We start from the raw sequence: 21,584 nt of genomic DNA, 5'->3' as shown, positions 1-21,584 counted from the left end.
GGCTCTTGGAATGCTTGTTCTTGTAGCCAACACTCAGCCTCTCTTCACTGATGCCCAGTAGATGCTTGGAGGCAGAGTTCTGGGTGAAGTAGAAAAGAGAAGAGTTGATTGCCTTGCTAGGCACAGGGAGCCACAGTGGCCTAGTGCCCTCAGTACTGTGTGTCTTGCCCTGGACCAGGTAGTGAGGAGTCGTAGTGTTCAAGGAGCTGGCTGTCATCAGCTCATGGACACTCTTCTGATTGGTTGGTGGTGAGGAAATTGGAAGTCAGCATCATCAACTTTCTGGTTCCAACCAGTCTGGGGTCTCTGTGCTTGTGGGTAGCATACAGCCAACATCTTCCACCTGGTGAGGGTTTTAGTATCTGCAAAACCCCTCAAAGGACACGACTCAGAGTATTATTGTAATCCTTGAGGAAGAACTTTGACTTTAACAGCTAAAGTATTATTATTTTGCCTTGCTTGACTGTTTTCATTCTGCATTTTCTCACTTCTTTGATTAAATTTATTCTTTGAGGTTTTTCTACAGATAAAAGCTAGGTGGAGGACATGGATGGGGGTCTATTCTGGGAAAACCTCACAGGGTCCTGCTCGGTTACACTCTTAATCCAAAATGCTGAACTTGGACTTTGGAATATCACAGACAGAAGCCTGCAGATGGTAGTTCATGGTCACTGGGTCAGCCTCGCCCTGCAGAGCTGTGTAGTGAGGAGATATTACATGCCCCAAAGGAGAGGACACAGAATCCTGTCATTTCTTTTTGCTTCTTTCCCCTCTGAATAAATATGTGCATTTATTCAATTGCTCTGAAATATTTCATGTTTCCTGGATACTTCTCTTTTTTTAAATTACTTTTATATCAGAATTTAGTTGATTTACAATGTTGTGTTAGTTTCCAGTGTACAGAAAGTGATTCAATGATACTTATATAACCACTCCTTATCAGATTCTTTTCCCATCTAGGTTATCATAGAATATTGAATAGTTCCCTGTGCTATACATTAGGTCCCTGTGGATTATGTATTTTATATATATATACAAGTGTGTATATGCTAATTCCAATCTCCTAATTTATCCTTCCCCCCTACCTTTCCCATTTGGTAACCACAAGCTTTTTTCCTATGTTTCTGTTCTGCAAACAAGTTCATTCATATTATTTTTCAAATTCCACATAGAAGTGATATCATATAATATTAGCCTTTCTCTGTCTGACTTCACTTAGTATAATCGCCTCACATATATGTATATAGATGTGTGCACATACATACATATTCATATATGCCTATCACATTTTATTCATCCATTCATCTGTTGATGGATACTTAGGTTGCATCCATGCCTTGGGTATTATAAATACTGTGACTATGAACATTCGGTGCCATACATCCAATATTTTATATTGTTGTTATTCAGTCAGTAACTCATGTCTGACTCCTCGCAGTTCCATGGACTGCAGCACACCAGGCTCCACTGTCCTCCACTATCTCCCAGAATTTGCTCAAATTCATGTTCACTGAGTTGGTGATGTTATCTAACCATCTCTGGTTAGATGGTTAGATGTTATCTAACCATCCTCTGCCACCCCCTTCTCCTTTTGCCTTCAATCTTTCCCAGTATTGTATAACTATAAATGGCATAAGACCTTTAAAATTTACATCTAAAATTTAAAAATATTGTACATTAACTATACCTCAATTAAAATAAAAATTTTAAAAACCTTCCAGAGTGTTCCCTGGTGGCCTTTTGGTTAGAATTCCAGGCTTTCGCTGCGATGGCCCAGGTTCAAGCCCTGGTCAGGGAACTAAGATCCTGCAAGCTATAAGCTTGGCAAACAGAAAAAAAGGAAACAACTGTCACGATTCTTACCACCCAAGTCATAACAATTAAGCAGTTACTGTGTGCCAGGCCCAGTGCTGGATGGACATGCTTGATGGTTTGGTGTCTTGTTTTCTCAGCAGATCACAGATCCACAACTCCACCTAGGATGCGATGTCAAGATCTCCGTCAATGCAGTCAGAAGCTGGTCCGCAGGCGGCCGCTTAAGCCGAGGGAGGGCTCCGAGGGCCGCATGTCGCGTTGTCTGAAAACCCTCGACCTGGTGGCCTTTGGTGTGGGCATCACCCTGGGAGCCGGAGTGTACATCCTGCCTGGAGAAGTGACCAGGAACAAAGCTGGACCAGCGATCGTCATCTCCTTCTTGGTGGCCGCCCTGTCTTCGGTGCTGTCAGGGCTCTGCTACGCTGAGTTTGGGGCCCGAGCACCTGGGTCCGGTTCTGCGTATCTCTACAGCTATGTCACCGTGGGACAACTGTGTGCCTTCATCACTGGCTGGAACCTCTTACTGTCCTATGCCATCAGTGAGATGATGGGGAGGGGAAAGGTGTGGGAATTAAGATGAGGAAACTATGAGGGGGGCTTAGGGTCTTCTACTCATTCATGAGAACTTCATTGTCCACTTTGCAGGGGAAGTGGGTAATAGTGGCAGGAAAAAGGCACAACTTCATTGTACCCAGGTCTATTCCTTCCTTCAATGATGGATTAGGAACCCAGAGAAAAGGGAACTGCAGGGAGTGAGTGGGTGAGAGGGACACATGACCCACAGGCTCATCCCTTCATCATATTGAAGCCTTTGCTCAACTGTTGGCTTTATGGAAGTTTTCTTTACACTTCAGCTTAAAATTTCAATTCTTACCTTCCAACCCTCCTGGTCCCAATTTCCTGTTATCTTTTCTTGCAAAACACTGATCTCCTCCTAACACACTGAGCAGATGACCTGTTTTGTGAATCAGCTATGTCTTCTCTCCCTATCCTGTGAAATGAAACTATTTGAGATTAATTACTTTGTCTGCCCGCCTCCATGACATACATCCCATGGCACATGGTAGGGGTTCAATTAGAGTTTGTTGGTGAATCTTTCTTCTTCTGCACCTGCAGCCATTGCCAGTGTAGCCAGAGCCTGGAGCTCCACCTTCGACAGCCTGATTGGGAACCACATGTCTCGGGCATTAAGAGGAACTTTCCCACTGCACCTGCCCTCTTTCCTGGCCAAGTATCCTGACTTTCTTGCCCTGGGTGTGGTGCTGGTGATGATGGGTGAGATGGGGTCAAAGATAGGATGGGAAGAGAGGGGAGTGGGAGGGGCTCTGAGGTGGGAAAGTCTTGGGGTGACAGAATGGTGAGGGAATTCATACTGGAAAGGATTTGTGATATGATAGACAGGAAAGCAAGACAGACCATAGTTTCCCACTACTGACATTCTTGATAGGAACAGTCTTTAGTCTGACAGACTGTCTTGTGCCTTGTAGGGTTTTTTTTAAGTCATTGTCTGATGATTGAGTATTCTTTATTTATGAGACAATTGTGAAGCCCATATCCAAAATTGTGACAACTGGAATGTCTCTAGACATCCCCAAAATTCCTTTGGGAGATAAAATTTCCCCAGCTCAGAATCATTGACTTCAAATGACAACTTTCTTCTTCTGCACTGAGATAAAACTTTTTCTTTTCTTTTCTTTTCTTTGATTGAGAGGACATTCATCTAGCCTCAAATTAACTGTTTCACAATTGTTCCCAGCTTTATTGAGACATAATTGACAGACAGCATTGTACAAGTTTAAGGTGGACCCTGTGGTGATTTGATCCTTGTGTCATGTGATACTGGCCACAATAAGAAATTAACCATCTTAAAGTGTATAATTCAGTGGCACTTAGTACATTCACAATGTTGTACAACCATCACCTCCATCTAGTTCCAAACAGATGCATCACCCCTAAAGGAAACCCTGTACCCACTGATCACTCAGTGTCCATCTGTCCACTCCCACCCTCTACAACTCTCAACCCCCAGCAACCACTAGTATGCTTTCTGTGTCTATGGATTTGGTTATCTTGAATGTCTCATATTCCATCTCTCCCACAGGAATACTGGTTCTGGGAGCCCGTGAGTCAGCACTGGTTAACAAATGGTTCACAGGCTTGAACATTTTGGTTCTCAGCTTCATCATCGTCTCTGGCTTCATTAAGGGAGACCTGCACAACTGGAAGCTCACAGAACAGGACTATACATTGGCTGCAGCTGGATTCAATGACTCCTCTAGGTTAGGAGGGTACCCTTGTCCACAGTAATGCATGTCAGATGGTATGGAGCTGAGAATAAGGTGGGGACTAAAGAGACCTGGGCTGATGGATCTAAGTGATAGGGGTCCTAGAGACCAGTACTTGTGGTGTGAAGGGAGGAGTCCAGTAGGGATGGATGAACTCACCTCACCCATGTTCTTCCTCATTCCTTCTCTCATCATAGCTTGGGCCCTCCAGGTTCTGGAGGGTTTGCACCTTTTGGTTTTGATGGGATTTTCCAGGGAGCGGCAACATGCTTCTTCGGGTTTGTTGGGTTTGATGCCATTGCCACTACAGGTAACATGATCATTGTGCTTCCCATCAGGGGTTTGGGCACAGGTTGGGCCTCCCTGAGATGTAGCAATTGGGAGATTAGCCTGCTTTTGAACATGGAGGAGGAAATTTGATTTTGTGCTTTCACCCCGGCGTGTTTACTGACCCAGTACTTCCTCCCATCTTGCAGGGGGAGAAGCCCAGGATCCCCAGCGGTCCATCCCCTTCAGCATCGTGGTCTCACTCTTGATCTGCTTTTTGGCGTATTTTGGTGTCTCAGCGGCACTCACCCTCATGGTGCCCTACTACCAGATTCACCCTGACAGCCCCTTGCCACAGGCTTTTCTCCATGTTGGGTGGGACCCTGCCAGATATGTCGTGGTTGTTGGCACCTTCTGTGCTCTTTCATCCAGGTGAGTGTCAAAGTTTTCTCTCTATCTACCATCAAATGTTCAGGTATCCCATCCCTTGTTATTTGAGAGACAAGATGAAGAGACATCTTACTCCACCTCAGGTAGACTAGGGAGGAGAAACTTCGGTCTGTCCTACTTCTCCATGTTCTCACCTACGCTTCCATCTTCTCTTCCAGCCTCCTGGGTACCATGTTCTCCATGTCTCGAGTGACATACGCCATGGCAGATGACAGGCTCCTTTTCCAAGGACTTGCCCAGATCCATCCCCGTACACGCACTCCCATCATGGCCATCTTGGCTTCCGGAACTCTTGCAGGTGAGTGAACAAAACTCGTCCCTTTGATCAATGTATGTTGAAACTTGTATGTTTCCAGTGGTTTCTCATTCTCTCCCCACACCTTGTTTGTACCCTCATCCTAGGGGTCACAGCATTACTCTTAGAGTTCAGTAACCTTGTGGACCTCATGGCAATTGGGACCCTGCTTGCTTACTCCTTTGTGGTGATTTCTGTTCTCGTCCTCAGGTGAGACTCTGCTACACCTTGACTGGGGGTCTTGACCTGTGGGGATTGATGGGGGAGGCGATTGTCTTCTATATTCATGCCACTTTCTAAATGCTCCGCTAGGCTTAAGGCAGGAAAAAAGTTGATGGGACCATCTATGTTGGGAGACTAGGGGCTGATGTTTTTAGGTTGGTGCAAATATAATTACAGTTTTGGGCCGTGAATTTTAAATGGAGTTTAAAATTGTTGTGGAAAAGAATTGGGCCCTTTCTGTTGACCAATGCTGGCTGCAGACATTGCAGATTTCAGTGCATCTCATTGATTTGCTGAGCACACTTCTCAGCTGTAATGGTTTCACCAGCATTCAGAAAGCTGTAGTGGATCAGACCAGCAGCAGACCATCAAACAGTGATCATGATGTTTCTTTTGATGCAAGTGCTTTGGAACTTCTTGCCAGTCCAACCACTGAGCTGGTCATCACCAGATGTCATATAAAAGCCACTTTTCATCACATGTCACAATCTGATCAAGAAATGGTTCATTGTTGTTGTTGCATTGATAGAGAAGGTGAAACTTCAAAATGACAATTTTTAAAAATTTTTCAGTCAGCTCATGAGGCACCCACTTATCAAGCTTTTTCACCTTTCCAATTTTCTTCAAATGCTGAATGACCATAGAAGGGTCAGTGTTGAGTTCTTCAACAACTTCTCATGTAGTTGGAAGAGGGCCCGCTTTGATGATGGCTCTCAATTCAGTTCAGTTCAGTTCAGTTGGTCAGTCATGTCCGACTCTCTGCGACCCCATGAACCGCAGCACGCCAGGCCTCCCTGTCCATCACCAACTCCCGCAGTTCACCCAAACCCATGTCCATTGAGTCAATGATGCCATCCAAGCATCTGATCCTCTGTCATCCCCTTCTCCTCCTTCCCTCAATCTTTCCCAGCATCAAGGTCGTTTCAGATGAGTCAGCTCTTCACATCAGGTGGCCAAAGTATTGGAGTTTCAGCTTCAACATTAGTCCTTCCAATGAACACCCAGGACTGATCTCCTTTAGGATGGACTGGTTGGATCTCCTTGCAGTCCAAGGGGCTCTCAGTTGGTTGTTGTCAATTTCCAGTGGACAGCCACTGTGCTCCTCTTCTTCAGGTCTCTTGTCTCCTTTGCAAAATTTCTTGAACCACCACTGCACCGTACATTCAATAGCAGTTCCTGGGCCAAATGTGTTGATGCTGCAAGTTGTCTCTGCTGCTTTATGACCTATTTTTAACTCAAATAGAAAATCACTCAAATTTGCTTTTTGTCTAACATCATTTCCATAGTCTAAAATAAGTGTAAAATAAACAGCAAATGATGTCATTAGCAAAAAATAAAACCCATAATGTGCATTAAAATATTATATAATATAGCCACATTTATTTAGAATGTATTCCAATATCAAATGGTAAATTTCAACAATGTAAAAACCACAATTACTTTTGTTCCAATCTAATAATATAGCTTTAATACCTCTAATTCAGATACCAACCAGACCAGAATTTAAGCAAGAAGGAGAACACAGAAAATGAAATTGAGATTTCTGAACGTGAAGCAAGTCCTTTGGAATCTGTACCTGAAGCAGGAATCTCAAGGATTCTAAAGAGTCTCTATGACCCTATTAGCACCAACCCCACCCGGAAATCTGGCCAAATTGTCTATGGATGTGCCTTACTGCTTGGTGAGCAGTGGGATTTCTCTTCGATCATATTCTGAAATTGGCAAGATAGAGTGGGAGACTGTGTCTTTGGCTGTTGAGGTGTCTTGGAGATATGATGGCCCTTCTTGATATGGACAGCTTGGGGAGGGGTGTGGCCCAAGGTCCTGATGTCTTTGTCTTCTGGAGTCCAGCCTCTTCTTCTCCTTGACCCTTACAGTTCTCCTGCTGACGACCCTGACCGTGATACTGGCTCAGGGGTCCAGCCAGGTGTTCTCTGGAGACCCTGTGCTCACAGCAGTGGCTGTGCTGCTGCTGCTGCTCATCACTGGGGTCACAGTCATCATCTGGAGGCAGCCCCAGAGCCCCTCTCCTCTTACGTTCAGGGTAGGTGACCTCATATGCCCAAAGTGTCCACCTTGAGTGAAAGAGGTTTGTGTGCTTTAGATCTAAACATCCTTTGCTGGACCAGGGAAGAAGGGGTATTGCTAAAACCAATGGACATTTCCCTGATCCACACTTACTCCTTTACACACCCAATCTAAGTAGACACTGAACACACAGCTGAAATTGGGCTGGAGTCTTCCCACCGCAGTAGGGTCTCCCTTTCAGACGTCTGGGGTGTGTTCAGGGATGAACTAACTTTGCCCACAGGTCCCTGCTCTGCCTGTCCTCCCACTGGTGAGCATCTTTGTGAATGTTTACTTGATGATGCAGATGACCTCTGGGATCTGGGTCCAACTTGGCATCTGGAATGTGATTGGTGAGTGGTTTTCTATGAAAAAGAGGGATCTTTGTTAATATTTATTTATCTGGTCACATTGGGTCTTAGTTGCAGCTCGAGGGCTCTTTGCTGTGGTCTGTGGGCTTCTCTCTAGTTGTGACACACAGACTCCAGAGCATGTCGGCTCAGTAGTTACAGGTAACTGCTCAGTTTTGGCATCTGGTCTCAGCACAGGCTTAGTTGCTCCAAGGTAGGTAGGATCTTAGTTCCCAGACCAGGAATTGAACTCGAATCCTCTGTATTGGTGGGCAGATTCTTAACCATGGAATACCAGGGAAGTGCCCTAAAGAGGACTGTTGAGTGACTGAACCCAATCTCTTCCTACTATCCCTCCCCCTACATTGTGTCAGATGCCATAATAGGAAATCCACTGGGCATTTGTAAGTGAGGAGAGAGCCTACTTTCCCTTCTCACTGTCTCATTTCCCTCCTAGGCTTTGCCATATACTTTGGATATGGGATCCGACACAGCCTGGAGGAGAACAATGGGCAACAGCCGCCACCCTCCACTTTTCAGACTCTTGATGAAAACATCCCTGGTACTGAGTCATCTTAACCAGAGGAAGTAAATGCTGTGTGAAATCCTTCCAGGAACGGAGGATCTGCTGGTTCAAGGGTTACTGTGAGCCTCTATGGAATTTGAAGGTGATAGGCATTTAAAGCCTGCATTTATTGCCAGCAAACAAAATGACTTTTATGTTGTAAAATTCTTAAGTAAACTTTTCAAAGCATGATATACATACAGAAAAGCACATGCTTCATAAGTGTGTACCAAAGTGAATTTTCACAAAGTACAACAATATAACCAGCAACCAGAGGAAGAAATAAAATATTAACCTGGCACATGAGAAACAAGTTATTGGGCCAGAAGTTTGCCACTTCTGGAAGTAAACACAGGTAACTGTATATTGTGTTGAGAGGTGCACTTTAAATATTAGGACATAGCTGTGTTGCACTTAAAAGGAAGGAAACAGATAAATTGTGCAAACAGTAACACAAGAAAGCTAGGGGAGATATGGTAATATCAAAGTAGATTTTGAGAAAAAGAGAAATAATAAGAGATGAAGTGGATCATTTCATAATGGTAAAGAGAAATTATCATTTTAATTTTTTTTCCAACTTTATTGAGATATCATGTAAGAAGGTATAAATGATTACTTTTCTGTCTAAGACCCTTAGACTTACACAATAGAGCTGATTAGAATAAGCATTCAATTGAAACAAACAACACAAAACACCCGCATTGCTAGAGGAAGGGCAATAAGATGGGAAGTAATGGTTGATTGATAAATGGTTACAGTTGAGTGGAACTAAAACAAAGTTAAATTGCAGAGACAAGATTAAAGTTATTGCATGAGACAAGGTGCTCAGGGCTGGTGCACTGGGATGACCCAGAGGGATGGGATGGGGAAGGAGGTGGGAGGGGAGTTCAGGATGGGGAACACATATACACCCATAGCTGATTCATGTCAATGTATGGCAAAAACCACTACAATATTGTAAAGCAATTAGCCTCCAATTAAAGTAAATAAATTTTTAAAAAGTTATTGCTGCAGAACAGAATGATTGAAATGGAGATTATGGACACTGAAGATGCTGGTAATAATGAAACATTGTTTGTGAGAATGAACAACTGAAGTAGAGTGAAGGGGGTATGGTGGTCAAGAAAATGTGTAGCACAATCATTAGGTGAATTAAAAAGTAGATGGAGGGGGACTAACAGAACTGGAAAAATCACTATCTTGCAAGTTCTACTTAAATTACCAGCTTAGGAAACAACGGAGACTGAAACTGTCAGATGAAGCTTTGATGGAAGAGGTTAACCAGTCACCCGACTCTTGTTCTTCCCTTACTGTGGAAAAGCCAGATCTCATGTGCTTCCCACTGTGCAAAACAGAGCACCGCCCATAGTCTTGATGAAAAGTTGAATCAGAATATAATCGATCTCCAGATCAAATACCAGATCATAGCAGACATGAGGGATAGCTTCCAATTTCAACTGAAAACACAATCAGCCAAACCCAGAATGTGGGCCATTCTCCGGAAAGAAAAATTGTGCCCTTTCTGTAATAATTAAATGATACGACCCTACAGGCAGGCCTCAGAGACATTACTAGTTTGATTTCAGCCCACCACTGTAAAGAGAATCGGCGTTAAGGAGAAACACATTTTTGTTGTTGTTGTCACAAAACCCACAGTAGTTTTTATCACAATACACAACATAATTTACCCTAGTGCACACCTTTAAACAAGAAATTTTTGAGTCTACAAACACATTGGGAAGAATTCTAATTTGGTTCAATATTTTTAGCTAAGGTTTCTGGGCAAAAGATATGTTATTTTCTGTTCCTATCTTTAATAAAAATATTAATCTCAAATGGAACATTGTCATTTTACTGTATGACATTACACTGAGAAATCAAAGCCGCCATTGAACAATAAATGTCTATTACTTTCCAGTCAGTATATGTATCTTTACACTTACCAAATAGATATCAAATAATCTTCAGAAAAATTTGGAAGAAAAATTGCTTCAAGTTTGTACTGTTAGTCAAGCAGAACTTTGGAGAACCTTCTATTAAGATGACAGGAACTTACACTTGGGATTTTCTTCCATGAAATAATCAAGCCAATGTGATACCAGTTTGACATTTTATTTATACAAAGTATTTGGTTTCCCAGTGCATTTAAAACTTATGTTCACACTACACTGCAATATGTTCAATGTTCTATATAGCATTCTGTCTTAAATAAATGTACAGACCTTAATTTAAAGGAACTTTATTGCTTAAGAAAAATGTGAATCATCATCTGGTAACCCAGGGTTGCCATGAATCTTTAACTGGAAAAAAGTGCAACATCTGTGAAGCACAATAAAATAACGTATGCTTGTACATGTGTATGTATGTATGTATGTATATATATATATATATATAAATGTCTATGCGTATAATTAATATGCATAAGATATGTACATATGATATATGTATTATAATATGTGCTAAGGCTTATTGTTGATCTAAATATAGTGTATCTAATTGTCTTGTAATTTAATCTAAGATCCTCTGGGAATAAGAAATATGGGCTTCCCTGATGGCTCAGATGGTAATGTTAGGGAAGTTTGTAATTTCCTTGGTTCTGTCTCATCGCGACAAAAGTTTGAAATAATTGACAGACCAGTGTTACAGTCCCATGTAAATTTCCTCGGACAGACCAGTGTTACAGCTCAGTTTTATTTAGAAAGTGAAGGGAAATACATCCTCGAGACGTGAGGGCAGACCAACCCAAAAGACTTGAAGAGAAGAGAAATCCCTGGCTCAATTTTGGCTCCTCTATTTATACATTTGTCACCTCCCCTCCGAGTCTGCCCTTTGTAAATTGGGCTAGCCAGGAGAGCTGTTTGCTTTACCTGAGGTTCTCACTCCAGTCCTTGGACCTTCCTTTGTTCTATTTTTGCAGGATTTCCCCTCCTTTGTCTTTTAGCCAGCGCCACTCTGTACTCCTTTTTCCTATTCTAACTACCTAACAGTAAAGAATCTGCCAGCAATGCAAGAGACCTTATTGGATCCCTGCATTGGGATGATACTCTGGAGAAAGAATTGGAAACCCACTCCGGTATTCTTGCCTGGGGAATCCCATGGACAGAGGAGCCTGACGAGCTACAGTCCATGGGCTTGCAATGAGTCAGACATGACTGAGTAACTAACACACACAAGGAGTTTAGTTATATTCTATATAACTTAGGTCCCATCGTGATGACCTCATATAATCTTCATTATCTCTTTAAGGCCCTACCACTGAAAAGTTGTTGCTGAACCATGAAAGATGCTGGGATTCTTGGCCTCTGGAGGAGAGGAATTCCATCCCGGGCTAGTGATGAGGCTTGATCACTCAGAGTTTTTGTGTGATATAGTTTTATTAAAGTATAAAAGAAATAGACAAAGCTTCTGACATAGACATCAGAAGGGGGCGGAAAGAGTGCCCTCCTGCTAGTTTTTGCAGGAAGTTATATAGCTACTGGCAGGCTGTTAATTAGAGAAAGGAAATGTGTCAAAACCCCGAGAGTGTCACCAGGCTCCTCACTCACAAAATGCATTTTGAGATAACATTGGCCCAGTGTGAGTCACCTGGGCTATAAAATGATTGACATGAATATTGAAGAAAGGGAGGTTTCCAATGAAATATATAGTTTCACTAACATAGGAGAATAATTGTGAGGGTAAAACATACTGGTTCTCTGAGCTATTATCGGTTCTGAGTCTTAGCTGGAACTGACTTGAAGAAAGACAGAGTTTAAGGTAAATACATGGTTCAATAACACAGTGTAAGAAAAAACATCTCCATAAGAAAAACGCATTGGTTAGCTCAACGTTTGAGAAAAGTTAAGTTCGGGTGGAACCATTAAGTGTTCTCATGGCAACACAGAATTTTAAAAGAAACCTCCTTTTAAATTTGTATAGAGAAGGGGAGAAGAATCTGACACTTGTAGTTTGTTTCCTCCTGCCACTTAAGAGAGAGATAAAAAATGTCTGACACTTTCAGCCTATTTCCTCCATTTGGAGACCCCGGCCCTCCAGCCTGTTACCCTCTCACAACCAAATAGAGTCATATTCCAAGGTCCTAGGGATTAGTACTTCAATATATGAATTTGAAAGTGGGGAGATACATTCACTCCCATCACACTTTTGACTACCATTTGCTTTGTAGCACCTGAAACAGTATCTGGAATACAATAAGTGCTCAGTTATATTTCATGAGCTGCATAACAAAGAATCACACATACATGTAATAATTTACATGACCCAAGATGGGGAACTTTTTATTTACCAAAAATTATTAAAGGGAGACAACAGTATTTGATTGGGAAAAAATAATATTGTTAAACTACTTGGAGTGGAAAGTTAGATGTTAATGCCGTGTCTATGACTGGGCTTCCCTGGTGGCTCAACGGTAAAGAAGCTGCCTGTCAGTGCAAGAAATGTGGGTTTGACTCCTGCGTTGGGAAGTTACCCTGGTAGGGGAAAAGGCAACCCACTCCAATATTATTGCCTGGAGAATCCCACAGACATTAGAGCCTGGTGAGCTACAGTCCATGGGGCCATGAAAGAATCCGACATGTCTTAGCGACTAAGTTACAGCAGCCTATGACTAAAGCACCTGCAGTGATAAGCCCACACCATGCAACTACAGAGTGAATGACACCTAGAAAGTAGTGCCCACTCACTGCAGCTGGAGAAAGACGGTGCACAGCAACAAAGACCTACTGCAACCAAAAAAAAATCAGCTAATCACTGGGAGGGAGGAGGGCTGTGAGCTGGGTCCCCTAGTATTACACTGTCTACTTTGGTGTCCTTGCTGATCAATGAATTCAACTGTCCAGGAAAATAATCAAGAAACACAATAGAAATGGGAAAGGTGTATTTGACCTAAACTGAGGGCTATAGCTTGGGGGCACCCTCTTAGATAGCTCTGGGGAACTGCTCCATTGAAGCACAATCTTATACCTCATCCAAACAAAGCACATACATCAACATGACAGGTTGTATTCCTTAAAGTTTCAAAAGAAACAGACTTAGTACACAGACAGTGAGACAGCAGGACCCTGGTGTCTGGGAAGGGAACATTATCTTCCAGGGAGTGTTAACATGGATGCCATGAGAAGGGAGTTATTCGTTCTTATCTTCAAAACAGATGTTCTTTACCTCAGGGTTAAAGATGTGCTGGGAGAGTTGGACAGACTGTCTTAGTTCACACACAGTGCAGCCTGAACTATGGATAAGCCAAAATGACCTCCCCGTTCCTCAATATGTGAACATCTTGTCCATCACAGGATATAAAAATGTTAGAACCTCATGATCCAGCAATTCTGCCTTTGAGGATATGCCCAGAATAATCGAAAGCACACTCTGGAAGAGAAATTTCTACATCCTTGTTCATAGCAGCATTATTCACAATAACTAAAACATGAAAGCAAACCAAATGCCCACTGATCAAAGAATTGCTAAGTCCATGTGGTATGTGCATATACAAGAGTATTATTCAGCTTTAAAAAGGAGGGGAATATAACCCATGTGACAACATAGAGAAATCTAGTACACATTCTACTAAGCAAAATAAGAATGACGGGAAGGGATAAATAATGTTGATTCCACTGAAATGAGGCACCTGGAATGCTCAGATTTAGAGAAAGTAGAACAATGATTGCCAGGAACTCAGAAAGGAGAAAGGCAAGATGGTTGTTGAATGGGTACAGAGTTGATATTTTGCAAGGTGAAAAAAGTTCTGGAGTATGGTTGCAAAAAATGCAAACATATTTAATTCTACTGAATGGAGACTTGAAAATGAAAGTGAAGTTGCTCAGTCATGTGTAACTCTTTGTGACCCCATGGACTGTAGTCTACCAAGCTCCTGTGTCCAGGAAAGAGTACTGGAGTGGGTTGCAATTTTCTTCTCCAAGGGATTTTCCCGGCCCAGAGATCAAATCTAGGTCTCCCGCCTTGTAGTCAGACATGTTACTGTATGACCACCAGGTAAGTCCTCTTGGACCCTTAAAGATGCTTAAAATTGGTCAATATCATGTTATGAGTAATAACATAAAATTTTTTTAAAAAGAAAAAAAAAAAAAAACCTCTCAGAACCACTCCCTCAGAGTAACCACAGAAGGGTCAAGGCTGATAGCTATGTGGCAGATGCTCCCCACCCGATCAGCCTCATCTCCACCCTAACAACGCATGGGGTAAGGGCCATCTTCTGTGCTCAGGACTCCCCGCTTTGGTCCTTAGAGATGTCTCAGCTCCAGTCCTGCATGACTTAACTTCAGCCTCCCTGACTGATCCAGTGCTCCAGGCTCTGCTCCAAGGATCCAGTAAGTCTCAGGTCACCCTTTTCTGTAGGAGACTGGGTGCTGAGTTCACATCTTCTGAAAGAGACCTCTGCAATCCCAGAGTGGAGGGGGTCAGGCCAGCTCCTGGCTGAGGGTGGAGAGATCCATTTTCCAGATGAAAACAGGAGCTGGGAGTTGTCAGGTTTATGTGGGAATTGGTGATGCAGGGGATTGGATCAGACCATGGAGATTCTAAGACTCATATTTTTTGACTGGTGCTCAAACAACATCAAAGATTTCCTGGAACAGGGTTTATGGTGTGAGGACCACTGATGTCAGTCTCCTGTGTAGCGCTGACCCTCTGATTCTGCAGGGTCCTCCTCTGTGGATGCCCCAGTGACTGTAAGGATCTTGAGCATCCATGGATTTCAGTGTCCTCAGAGGAGGGCTGTGTGGTGATTTATATTAAGTCACCATTGGTTTGCTAACCCAGCAACTCTGTGAAGTTGGCTCTATTTCTTCTTATTGGCAGTAATTTTAAAATATGGTGGTAAATTATGTATAGCTTAAAATTTGCCATCCTAACCATTTTTAACTATACAGTTCAGTGATGTTAGGTATATTTATATTGTCCCGCAACCCATCTTAAGAACTTTTTCCACATCTTTTTTCTCTTCTTTCCTAAGAAGAAAACTAAACCTGGGTCTCCCTTTAACAATAACTCCCAGTTTCACCCTTCATTCGAGCCCCTGGCAAACCACCATTCTACTTTGTCCTTAAGAAGTTGACTCCTCTCAGTACCTCATAGACATGGAATCATAGCATGCTTTTTTGTGACTGGATTACATCACTTAGCATAATGTCCTCAGTGTTCCTCCACATTATAGCATACCTCAGAATTTCCTGTCTTTTTTAGACAACAGACTTGTGGACACAGAAGGGGAAGGAGAAGGTGGGATGAATTGAGAGAGTAGCATTGAAACATATATACTACCATATGTAAAATAGATCACCAGTAGGAATTTGCTGTGTAATGCAGGGAGCTCAACCCAGTGCTCTGTGACACCCTAGAAGGGTGGGATGGAGTAGGGGGGTGGGAGGGAGATTCAAGAGGGAGGGGACATATGCATACATGGCTGATTCATGCTGATGTGTGGCAGAAACCAACACAGTAGTGCAAAGCAATTATCCTCCAATTAAAATAAACTTATAAGATATATTTGAGAAAAAGAATTTCCTATTTGTTTAAGGCTGAATAATATTCCACTGTCTGTAGAGACCACATTGTGTTAATCCATTCCTTCACGGACACACAGCTGCGTTGCTACCAACTTTCAGTTATTGTGAATAATGCTGCTAAAGAACACAGGTGTACAAATATGTCTTTGAACCCTATTTTCAATTCTTTGGGGTGTACACCCAAAGTGGCATGAGTGGATCGCACGGTAAATGTATTTTTCATTTTTGAGGAACCACCATACTGCATCCATAGCTGCTGCCCCATTTTACATTCCTACTCACAGTGCAGAAGGGTTCACCAGCAGCATTTGAGCAAGAAGAAAACAGTCCAGAGAAGTATATGACTTGTTCAAGAGTGCCAGAGTGTTTGCAGAACCAAGGTTCTATTCAGAGTTTCCTGGCTCTTTGAATGCTTGCTCTTAATCAAAATGTTAAACTTGGACTTTGGAGTATCAGGGGTGGAAGCCCCCCTCACATAACTGGTGGTCACTGGGTCAGCCTAGCCCTGCAGAGCTGTGTAGGCAGGAGACATTTCATGTCCCAAAGTAGCAGGAAACACAGTCCTGTCATTTCTGATTCAGAATGAAGGTTAGTCCCCCCTCCCTCCAGGCAGTTGGGAGGCCACTGTAGTTTGATGCTTTGACTGAGCTGGGCTAGAGTCTGTGCCTCCCCTCAAATGTCATTTCATTCTGCCCCAGGACAGAGTTCCTATTCCATGTCACTCTGCAAACAATGAAACAGAAAGTGTCCAGGTTTCAGGATCCTTGGTGAAGAAAAGTGCAGAGTCGGAGCACTCTGCTCAGCAAGCCCCTAAAAGAGTCACTTCACTCCTATCAAAGAGGGGAGGGAATAATGATGATAATTTGCCCTGTTTTGCAAAGGAAAGGAGAAAAAAGATGAAATGTAGTTTCAGCAAAATCAGACAAACAGGACTGGTTGATTTCAATTCAAAAATCAGCATTTTTATCCATCCAACTTATACCAATTCAGCACCTGTGGTGTGACAGGTTCTGTGTTGGAAGCTTTTGCTTCTGTAGGGGCAGAAGACTTGGCTTTCTGGATTCTTCAGCTGAGCTAACAATTCAGTTGACATAAGACAGATGAACAGATAGTTTGATATGTACAGGATTCCCATAAAATTTTTTGAGGCTCGAAGACTGTCAGACAATTGAGGCTTATATGACCCCCTGAGTTAAGGAGAAAGGGGTGGGGATCTGGAGCTTCAAATGGGAGGAAGACCATGCACAGAAGGATGAGAAGAGCAAGTGCCTGGTGAACAAATGTTTGCCCACTCCAAGCAGGTAAGTCTTTCTGAGATTAAAAAGTTCTCTGTGGTAATAGCTCTCTTCCTGGCATAGGTCCCCTAATCTGCATTATTTTGAACAGTTAAGGGAGAGGTAAAGAGCTTCTCCTGAGCCAAATGGGTCTTAATTAACTTTAGCTCAAAACAATTTACCTGTCAAAGGGGCACATTTGGGGAGACATAATCCACCCCGTCTCACTTCTTTTCAAGCAAACTTTCCGGTAACTTTGAGACAAATTAGAAGTCTTCTCTATGATTGAAACCAAATCTCAGAGATGGAGAACTTGCCCAATGTGTCCTTTTACCACCTGCTCCCCATCGCTTCCATACTCCATAGAACTGGAACCCCAGTGCCAAGGGTGGATAGACATTCTTAACTACTTTATGTCTTGTTTTCTCAGCAGACTGTAGCCTCCTCAACTATGTCTAGGATGTTGAGTCAGTTTGTTCACCAATTTGGTCAGAAGCTCATCCGCAAGCGGCTGCTGGAACCCATAGATGAGTCTAAGAGACCCGTGGCTCATCTGAACACCCTAAACCTGGTGATCTTGGGTGTGGGCGGGATGCTGATGACATTTATGTACGTTGTGACTGGTGGACTGGCCAAGTACATAGCTGGACCAGCGATCATCATCTCGCTCTTGGTGGCTGCCCTTGGTTGTATGTTATTTGGGCTCTACTATGCTGAATTTGCGGCCTGGGTACCACGCTCCGGTTCTGCATATCTCTACAGCTACGTCATGATGGGTCAACTCTATGCCTTCGTCATTGGCTGGAACTCCATACTTCCCTTAGTCATGGGTGAGACAATGGGCCAGCAAATGGTGTGGGGCTTAAGATTGGGAAACTATGTTGGAGGATTGGATTCTCAGTCATTCATAAGCACTTTATTCTTGACCTTGTGGAGGGAGGTTGATAATAGTGTCAGGAAGACCCCACAACTGCATTCAACTCGATTCTATCCTGTGTCCTCAAATGATGGACAATGAACCCAGAAGGAAAGGGAACTATAGGGAGTGGGTGAGAGCGTGTACCACAGGCTCATCCCCTCACCATCGTGAAATCTTTGCTCAGTTGTTGCCCTCCTGGGATTTTCCTTTACCACTTGATTTCAAATTTCATGCCTATTCCCAGCCCTCCCAGTCCCACTGACATGTTTTCTTGTATAACATTGATCTGCTCCTAACATATTAAAACACCTGACATTTTGGTGAATCATTTGGGTCTACTCTCCCTAACCCATGAAAAGAAACTCTTTGATATTTTGTAGCAGGTATTTATATATACAGGTATTTGTGTATATATGGGCTTTTTGTATATACAGGTATTTTGTCTGTGTTTTTAGATACTATGGTGCATCAATTTTTGTTTGTCAATGAATGCTCCTTCTTCTGCCTCTTCAGGCACAGCCATCTTGGCCAGGGCCTCGAGTTTTATCTTTGACAGCCTGATTGGGAATCACATCTCTCAGGCATTACAGGAAACTTTCTCTCTGCACCTGCCTTACTCCCTGGCCACATATGCAGACTTTTTTGCCCTGGGCCTGGTACTGCTGATGACAGGTGAGATAGGGCTCAACAACAGGTTGGGAAGAGCGGGGTGTGGAGCGGGCAGCTGGTGTAGAAAGGCTTGACATGGCAGAATGGTGGGGGCTTAAAAATAGAAAGAAGGGTCTTGAGACAGAAGCTAAGACATAGACCATTATTTTCCACCCTTGGCACTATTGAAAATTTGGGCTTATCATTCTTTGGTGTGGGGGGACTGTCCTGTGAATTTTAGTTTCTTTTTTTCAATCACTATTTAGTGTTGAGTATCATCCTTAGCCTTCGCTCACTAGATACCAGTGACAACCACCCACCCCCAACTGTGGCTATCAGGGTGTCTCCAGACAGTGCCAATGTCCCTTGGGGAATAAAATTACCCCAAGCTGAGAATCATTTACTTAGACCAACAAGTCTTCCTTTCTACTGAGGCCAAAGTTTTTTTTTTTAATTGAGAGGAAGTTCACACAGCATAAAAGTAACCACTTTGTAATTTTTCCCAACTTCAGTGAAGTATAACTGACATACAACATTGTGTAAGATTAAGGTTTCTGACTACAGATTCGATTTCTGTGCTTGTGATGGGGCTGTTAAGATCTTCTATTTCTTCCTGGTTCAGTTTTGGAAAGTTATACTTTTCTAAGAATTTTTCCATTTCTTCCAAGTTGTCCATTTCATTGGCATAGAGCTGTTGGTAGTAGTCTCTCGTGATCCTTTGTATTTCAGTATTATCTGTTGTGATCTCTCCATTTTCATTTCTAATTTTGTTGATTTGGTTCTTCTCCCTTTGTTTCTTAATAAGTCTGGCTAACAGTTTGTCAATTTTGTTTATCTTTTCAAAAAAACCAGCTTTTAGTTTTGTTGATTTTTGCTATGGTCTCTTTTGTTTCTTTTGCATTTATTTCTGCCCTAATTTTTAAAATTTCTTTCCTTCTACTAACCCTGGGGCTCTTCATTTCTTCCTTCTCTAATTGCTTTAGGTATAGAGTTAGGTTATTTATTTGACTTTGTTCTTGTTTCTTGAGGTAAGCATGTAATGCTATGAACCTTCCACTTAGCACTGCTTTTACAGTGTCCCATAGGTTTTGGGTTGTTGTGTTTTCATTTTCATTCATTTCTATCATATTTTGATTTCTTTTTTGATTTCTTCTATGATTTGTTGGTTATTCAGAAGAATGTTATTTAGCCTCCATATGTTTGAATTTTTAATAGGTGTATATCTTGCTTTGTTAGACAGTTATTCTGAGAAGATTGCCACAATAATTAACCATCTTAAAGTGTACAATTCAGTAGCATTAAGCACATCTGTAATGTTGGGCAACCATCACCTCCATCTGGTTCCAAACACGTTCAACACCTCTGTACCCACTGAGCACTCACTGTTTGTCCACCACCACCAACTGCCAGCCCTGAGCAACTATTTCTCTGCTTACTGTTGTTGTTCAGTCACTAAGTCATAGCCAATTCTTTGCAACCCCATGGATTACAGCATGCCAGGCCCCTCTGTCCTCCACTATCTTCTAGAGTTTGCTTAAATTTATGCCCACTGAGTCAGTGATGCTATCCAACGTTTTCATTCTCTGTCACTCTCTTTTCCTCCTGCCCTCAATCTTACCCAGCATCAGAATCTTTTCCAATGAGTCAGTTCTGTCCATCAGGTGGCCAAAGTTTTGGAGCTTCAGCATCAGTCCTTCCAATGAATATTCAGGGTTGATTTCCTTTAGGATTGATTGGTTTGTTCCCCTTGCTGTCTGAGGGACTCTTAATAGTCATCTCTAGCATAATTTTCAAGCATCAATCCTTTGGTGCTCAGCCTTCTTATGGTCCAACTCTCACATCCGTACATGACTACTGGAAAAACCATAGCTTTGACTATACGGACCTTTATAGGTAAAGTGATGTCTCTGCTTTTTAGTATGCTGTCTAGGTTTGTCAGCTTTCCTTCCAAGAAGCAAGTGCCTTTTGATTTCATGGCTGCAGTCACCATCTGCAGTGATTTTGGAGTCCAAAAAAAGAAAATCTGTCACTGCTTCCACTTTTCCCTCTTCTATTTGACAGGAAGTGATGGGACCAGATGCTATGGTCTTAACTTTTTGAATACTGAGCTTTAAGCCAGCTTTTTCACTCTCCTATTTCACTTTCATCAAGAGGCTCTTTAGTTCCTGTTCATTTTCTGCCATTAGGGTGGTATCATTTGCATATCTGAGATTGTTGATATTTCTCCTAGAAATCTTGATTCCAGCTTGTGCTTCATCCAGCTTGGCATTTTGCATGATGTACTCTGCATATAAGTTAAATAAGCAGGGTGACAATATACAGCCTTGATGTATTCCTTCCCCAGTTTGGAACCAGTCCATTATTCTATGTCTAACTGTTGCTTCTTGACCTACATAAATTCCTCAGGAGACAGGTAGAGTGGTCTGGTATTCTTATCTCTTTAAGAATTTTCCAGTTTGTTGTGATCCATACAGTCAAAGGCTTTAGTGTAGTCAAATGAAGCAGAAGTATATGATTTGCTGGTATTTCCCCCCAACTTCTCTGTGATCCAAAGAATGTTGACAATTTGATCTCTGGTCCTTTGCATTTTCTTAATTCTGTTGTACATCTGAAAGTTCTTGGTTCACCCATTGCTGAAGAATAGCTTGAAGGATTTGAGCATAACCTTGCTAGCATGTGGAATTAGTGCAATTGTACAGTAGTTTGAACATTCTTTGGCATTGCCCTTCTTTGTGATTGGAAAGAAAACTGATCCAGAAATCCTGCAGCTACTGTTGAGTTTCCCAAGTTTGCTAACATATCGAATACAGCACTTTCACAGCATCATCTTTTAGGATTTGAAGTAGCTCAGCTGGAATTCCATCACCTCCACTAGCTTTGTTTACAGTATTGCTTCCTAAGACCCAC

At 42.4% G+C, this 21,584-nt stretch overlaps 2 protein-coding genes across 2 annotated transcripts in view; both read left to right on the top strand.

Moving 5' to 3' along the window:
- The window catches only part of LOC110121542 (cationic amino acid transporter 3-like), a 139,154-nt gene that overhangs the window by 113,954 nt on the left and 3,616 nt on the right, over nucleotides 1–21,584 (top strand). Inside the window, exons 4-5 of the mRNA XM_070451573.1 lie at nucleotides 17,541–17,940; nucleotides 18,543–18,701. Of these exons, the coding sequence (XP_070307674.1) occupies nucleotides 17,562–17,940; nucleotides 18,543–18,701 (538 nt within the window). The 5' untranslated portion in view covers nucleotides 17,541–17,561. The remainder of the gene's footprint in view (nucleotides 1–17,540; nucleotides 17,941–18,542; nucleotides 18,702–21,584) is intronic.
- On the top strand, nucleotides 1,982–8,330 carry LOC110121541 (cationic amino acid transporter 3-like). The gene is made up of 11 exons (XM_070451574.1): nucleotides 1,982–2,354; nucleotides 2,932–3,090; nucleotides 3,917–4,094; nucleotides 4,298–4,410; nucleotides 4,577–4,799; nucleotides 4,976–5,115; nucleotides 5,220–5,322; nucleotides 6,819–7,015; nucleotides 7,212–7,378; nucleotides 7,646–7,754; nucleotides 8,209–8,330. Exons 1-11 carry the CDS (start codon nucleotides 1,982–1,984, stop codon nucleotides 8,328–8,330), a joined length of 1,884 nt encoding a protein of 627 aa, XP_070307675.1.

The sequence above is a fragment of the Odocoileus virginianus genome, chromosome 20, assembly GCF_023699985.2.
Source record: "Odocoileus virginianus isolate 20LAN1187 ecotype Illinois chromosome 20, Ovbor_1.2, whole genome shotgun sequence".
Lineage (NCBI taxonomy): Eukaryota > Metazoa > Chordata > Mammalia > Artiodactyla > Cervidae > Odocoileus > Odocoileus virginianus.
This window is presented reverse-complemented; position numbering and strand designations above follow the sequence as displayed.